Here is a 6,000-nt window from a genome sequence, read left to right as displayed (position 1 = left end):
GATTTTGTTCCTTCGAAAAGAGCAGCAGCGAGTGTCTAGGAGACTTGAAAGGTGTGTAAACATTCACTCTTCTCCTGTCTATTTCTTTGGATCAATAGATGAATAAGAGATGTTAAATGTACATGTTATTGGCTGAGAGTCTTTAAGGTTTCTGTCTCGCCTTTGAAACATCTTACTGCATATGATTCTGATGTGTGCTCTACTTATGTGTATTTCGTCTGCAAGATCATCAAACTTATTTAAAGCAGTCGCTTATTCAAGAGCGTCCTGACTTTCTTAATTGTTCTCACAATGTTATTTCAAAAGGTTTTTGGATGGCAAACTAGATGTGCAGCCCAGGGAACGAACAGTACATACAGGTGCTTCTTCCTCTGGTGAAGTTTCAGATTCAGGGAGAAAAACACTTGGAACTGCTAGAAGTGACGAAAAGAATAAAGTTGAACCAATTTTGGATAATTTGTCTACAAAAATTGATCAAGCTGTGCAAAGATGCATACAGAGTGGGGAATTCCCTTCTAATGTGAAGATACCCAAAGCTTCAGTGAAGAAGGTTTTTTGTGCTAAAAGGAAGAAACTTGCTGAAGGACCAGAACAACTCTTATATACCAGTAATATTGCATTCCCAATAGCCGCTGCATTTAAACGCGACCAGAGATCTGAGAAAGGGGAGATACATAATGCAGAAGAAAACAGATTATCACCTGAAACTATTTCTGAAATGCTGTTAAGTGCGATGAGTAAAGTGGGGGAAATTCCTGATGTGTCGATAAAGGTCTGCAAGGGTCATATCAATTTTCTTTCAGCTTCCAAAGATTCTTTCTCTGACAGAGGCGTTGTTCTTAATGATAACATCTCGAGAGGAGCCAATTCAACAGGTGACGGTGAAATCCTTCAAGCCAAGAAGGATTTAGAAAACCATAAGGCAAGAAAGCTAAAGCTGGAGATGCGTTTGAAAAGGTCCAGTTTTGATCCTGAAGAACATGAGCTATACAAACGGTATCAGCTGAAAGTGCACAACGATAAGCCGGGGCACGTAGTAGAAAGTTCATACAGAAGGTTTTTGGTCGACTCTCCTTTAATATATGTTCAGCCTTCAGGTGATGAAAAGGTTCCGCCTTGTGGCTTCGGATCTTTCCACCAGCAATATAGAGTTGATGGCCGTCTAATTGCTGTTGGGGTTGTAGATATTCTTCCTAAATGTTTGTCAAGTGTGTACCTATTCTGGGATCCAGACTATGCATTCTTATCGCTTGGGAAATATTCTGCCTTGCAAGAAATTAACTGGGTAAGAGAAAACCAAGTTCATTGCCCTACTCTTCAGTATTACTATCTTGGCTATTATATACATTCCTGCAGCAAGATGAGATATAAAGCAGCCTATCGTCCATCTGAGCTTCTATGCCCTCTCCGTTTCCGGTAAGTTATCACCAAACTCATATTGAAGAAAGGTGTGGTCTGATACTTGTAAATTGATATTTATGTCCTCTCCTTAGACATTTTCATGGAAGTGAGGCGACTGGTGAATTAATTTTTTTTTGAAGACTCGGAGTTGTGTTTTCAGGTGGGTTCCATTTGAAGTAGCGAGGCCGCTGCTTGATAAAAAGCCATATGTCATCTTGTCCGATATCACCAATTCACAAAACCAATGTTCTTTACTACCTCATGCTTCCGAAACTCTCGGGGAACCTACGACAAATGAACATGAAGGCATGGAACAAGGGGAGACGAATGATCATTTTATGGGAGGCAGTGATGATGAGGATGAAGATGATGATGATGATGATGATGATGATGATGATGAAATGAATGAAGTTGACTCAGACCCTGGATCCGAAGATATCGACATTAACAATATCCTAATCGGTCTTTATGGATCCCAATATAGATACAAGGTATATCAAACACCTTTTAGTTTTAGATCACTATTTAAGCTAATTGGGTGTGATAAGTGTTTACCAATATCATCAAACTCACGTGTTGACAACAAAACAAAAAATTGGATTTGGAAGGATCTACGGCAAATCCTGACTCCTGTAGGCCGGAAGCAACTGGAACCGATGTTACAAAGGTACCGGAAGGTCGTGGGCAACGAGCTTTCAGAGAGAATGGTGTATGAAATCAGGTAAAAGCTTAAATTAACTCCATTAAGCTTACTTACCATCAGATAAACTCAAAAATTGTTTGAAATAACAAAGATGAGTACTCTATCTCTCATGTTTCAGTTGTTGTATGTAATGAGACTTTTAACATGCCGTCTGTCTCTCTTTAAGGTTGTTACAGGTGTTTGTTATATACTCACAAGTCACAATTACCTTTTTCTGTGAAAGAAGTTCAAAATTAACTTATGCTGATTTAGTAATTTTATCAATCTTTGGTGTATGTGGAAATTTCTTAATTTTGGTGTTTTTCATATTTAAAAATATAAAGAGAAGTTTTTCACTCAGAAATTTATATAAAGTATAAATTTTTGCATCGTCGTGGTATCATATAAAATTATCCAATATCCAACTATCAGCTTTATATATTCGTGTCCAAAAAAAACTATCAGCATATATATTGAAATACTATGAAAAAAGGGAATAATCCCTAATAAATATGTAAGAAATGGATGGGGGGAGAGAAGCGCACGTGGGGAGGTCTGACATTGAAAGCGAAAGCAAAGGCCCACACGTGTGGAAAGAGGCAGATTTCAGACTTCGGGAAGTGTAAGATGAAGAAAGGAAAGAATAAAGTTTTTTTTCATTTTTTTTTTCACATTTTTAAAGAATTTGCAGAGCTTTTTTTACCGTATCTCTCACACGTGTGGCTTCTTCTTTCTCCTCGTCTTCTGTGAACTGTTTTGACCCTTTTGACCGCTACTTCCTCTACAGTTTCTTTTCTACTTCATTCCTTATCTTATATACGATAATACAGTATATTCGTTTTTTTTTTATTAATATCCGTTCTTTTCGTTCCTTTTTCCGGCAAATATCAAAATCAATGTCTAAATCTTGAGTGAGAATTATGGTTCATAAGTAAAAAGGATTTTCGGAGTTTGTTAATATTCATTCATATGATGACAGTTATTTTTAGTTATTAAAATACGAATATATATTAACAAAATTGTACAAAATAGGCTTACTTTTGAATGGACTAATTAAAACTCATCTCTTTCCAGTTTGTTAAAAAGTCTGTGTGTGTGTGGTAAAGACAACAACGTATATATGTTGGGAGGAATTTTAATAAGGGAATGATAATTGGAGGGTAAATGACAAATCAAATATTGCGGATATGATACGTAAGATTTTTAACGTTAACAAGGGAAAAACAAGATGTAATAATGGAATTATGTGTACGGGTCACAATCAAGTACAAATTATGAGAGTGATAACTAAAATACAAAACGATAAGAGACAAAGAAGAGAAAGAGAGAGAGAGGCGTCTAAAATATTTGGACAGAAGCTGAAAACTGTCACTTCACACGTGGATTTATAAGATATGGTATGTTATGTGTCTCGTGATTTGTCAAATCACACATCTTCATCTTCATCCCATCCCCACTCATCTATTATCAGTTTGAATGTTTGGTGTGTCTTAACCATGGTATACCAAATATCACGTATCAAATTTCTATAACATGCTAAACAATTGAATATTGCCATCTAAATTATCTACATAGCTAATCGCAGATGAAATTGTGCTGTGCTTGTTTCTCTGTTATATACTCCTTCTGTTCATAATTATTTGATGTTTAAGGTTTTTGCACACAGTTTAAGGATTCATTTAATTTTTATTTTTCCTATACTAAAAATATTATTTATAATCCATTTAAATATCATTCAGCCTATAAGAAAACAATCTGCAGAATATAAAAGGTCAAAAACTATAAAAATTCATTAAATTTTGCATTGAAAAGTGAGAACATCAAATAATTCTGAAAAAAAAACCTTCTAAAACATTAAATAATTCTGAACAGAGGGAGTATGATTTAGTCATTCAGCTAACCTATACTCACATCCGTGGCTCTTTTGTCTCCAATTCCCAAATGAGACATGCATTGGCCTATAAAAGCCTCACAAATACAAAACCCAAGAAAAAATTAATTTCATAATAAATACTTTCTTTTGGGCAATTGAGTTTTATGGATGAATTATCATATGAGGTTTGAAATGAGACATGACCGTGATATAAAATTCTATGGTTGTCAAATTAACACAATGAGTGAAATCTATTCATGATCTCAATCAATAAGATATAAATGTACCATACCATTAATCTTTTTTTCTCATATAGTATTTCATAAATCTAAGCCGGCTTTAGTAAATGAAGAAATCCATAACTTGACAAAAATCTTACCCACTAACAGAGTATATGAAGAAATCCATACTTACCCACTAACAGAGGAGGTTTTTTATATTATGTTTTATTTTGTTGAACATTATATCATAAAATCAACAACTAATGGGCATGAAGACGTGTCAAATATTCAGAAGATTAAAATAGTGATACTATCAATAATAGAATAGGGCACATATTGGATGATGATGACTTCGCTTTCATCACATGTTACTGAGAATATTTTGTGTAAATAATGTTTCATCTTTGTATGGCACTATGGGTCCTTAGATAGTAAACATTTCCTCTCAATCTTTGAGATATATAAAATTATGAATATATTTATGCGAGCAAAACTGAAACAATACGATTAATTCTTTTATTTTGTTCCATTTCTTATCATCAACAACTGTTGAAATATAATACAATCGAGTCGAGCATATATTGAAGTACCAGCATGAATGCTTAGAAGGGTGCCTCGTGGAGGGGATTGTATACTTAGAAGGGTCTTCAGTCTTCACCTCTACATCGATGGAAAGTTTGGGAACTTGAGTGTGCTAGCTAAAGAAGAATATAAGAAATACTATAATTATTCGAGGAGCAACTCTGAAACGAACACTAATTTAAAAGCCACTAGCATTTCAATATTATATATATATTATCAAATATAAAACAGTTCCTGAGAACTATTTCTGCTTTTAGAAATTCACCTTTTAGTGTTTGCTTTGTTGAGGAAGGAAATAAACATGAGGATGGGGTTTTAGGGTCAACAAAAAACATAGATATTGAACCATTATAATTTAGATCCCCAATTTTAACTATTTTACTACATTTATATATGCGATATTAATGAGGTATATTGGCCTCTAATTTTCCTGAGTATATTATTTGTGTACTGTGATAGTCATCTGATGTTATATATCCCAATATTAATATAGATGCCAAATAACTCAAAATATTATGATATGTAGAAAAATATTTCCACTTTTTGGGTATGGTTTAAAAATACCAATGAGCATATTAATACAGCAAAATGGATCTTTAGGTATGCAAAGACATGCTTTATTGAGATAATGAGAAACATGTGTATATGTATGTCTTAGGTCGAAAGATGCTTCTAAAATATTTATTATCACATACTATTTTTACAACTTCTAACAAAAGTTAAAGGTGTTTTGTATCAAAGGTTGGACATGATGATAATGGAATCATGAGTAAATGTAAGGTACACAAATCAATTTTGTGACCATTCTAGTTATATAATTGCGCGAAGTGACATCAAATTCATTGACAATCTAAGTGAGATTCTTGCATGATGTGCGTGGTAAAAAATAGGGTGGATAAGATTCTTTCATCATTAACATTCAGAGTTCTAAGTTTTCAGTACTGCGGAAATTTCATTTATACGATATTGATACGATTTTTGTAAATAGGTTTTACTTAGATCTTAGTGTCGTATTTCTTAACTTAGGTAAGCTATGTTCACTCCCTAATTTTTATACTAAATGTATGTGTTATAAATGATTGAAGATGTGATCTTAGGTAGGGACTCACTGAGATTCCATAGGGTATAAGAAAGAGAAGATAAAAGGCGAATTAAACTTAGAACTAAGAGAGGGCAAGTGTTGCTAATCACTACTTCCGTAGCTCCCCCTTTGCTTTTTACTATTCTCTATGCTCTTTTTT

The 6,000-nt window shown here is 33.9% G+C and overlaps 1 protein-coding gene across 1 annotated transcript in view; it reads left to right on the top strand.

Moving 5' to 3' along the window:
• The window catches only part of LOC18017888 (arginyl-tRNA--protein transferase 1), a 3,345-nt gene extending 989 nt beyond the window's left edge, over positions 1–2,356 (top strand). Inside the window, 5 exon segments of the mRNA XM_006398965.2 lie at positions 2–15; positions 17–51; positions 307–1,416; positions 1,562–1,892; positions 2,010–2,356. Coding sequence (XP_006399028.2) covers positions 2–15; positions 17–51; positions 307–1,416; positions 1,562–1,892; positions 2,010–2,126 — 1,607 coding nt within the window. The 3' untranslated portion in view covers positions 2,127–2,356.
• The last annotated feature ends 3,644 nt before the right edge of the window (positions 2,357–6,000 follow it).

This window comes from Eutrema salsugineum, unplaced genomic scaffold (genome assembly GCF_000478725.1).
Source record: "Eutrema salsugineum unplaced genomic scaffold, Eutsalg1_0 scaffold_2, whole genome shotgun sequence".
NCBI classification, from domain to species: Eukaryota; Viridiplantae; Streptophyta; class Magnoliopsida; order Brassicales; family Brassicaceae; genus Eutrema; species Eutrema salsugineum.
Note: the sequence above shows the minus strand (reverse complement) of the source record. Positions and strands in the feature narration are given on the sequence as shown.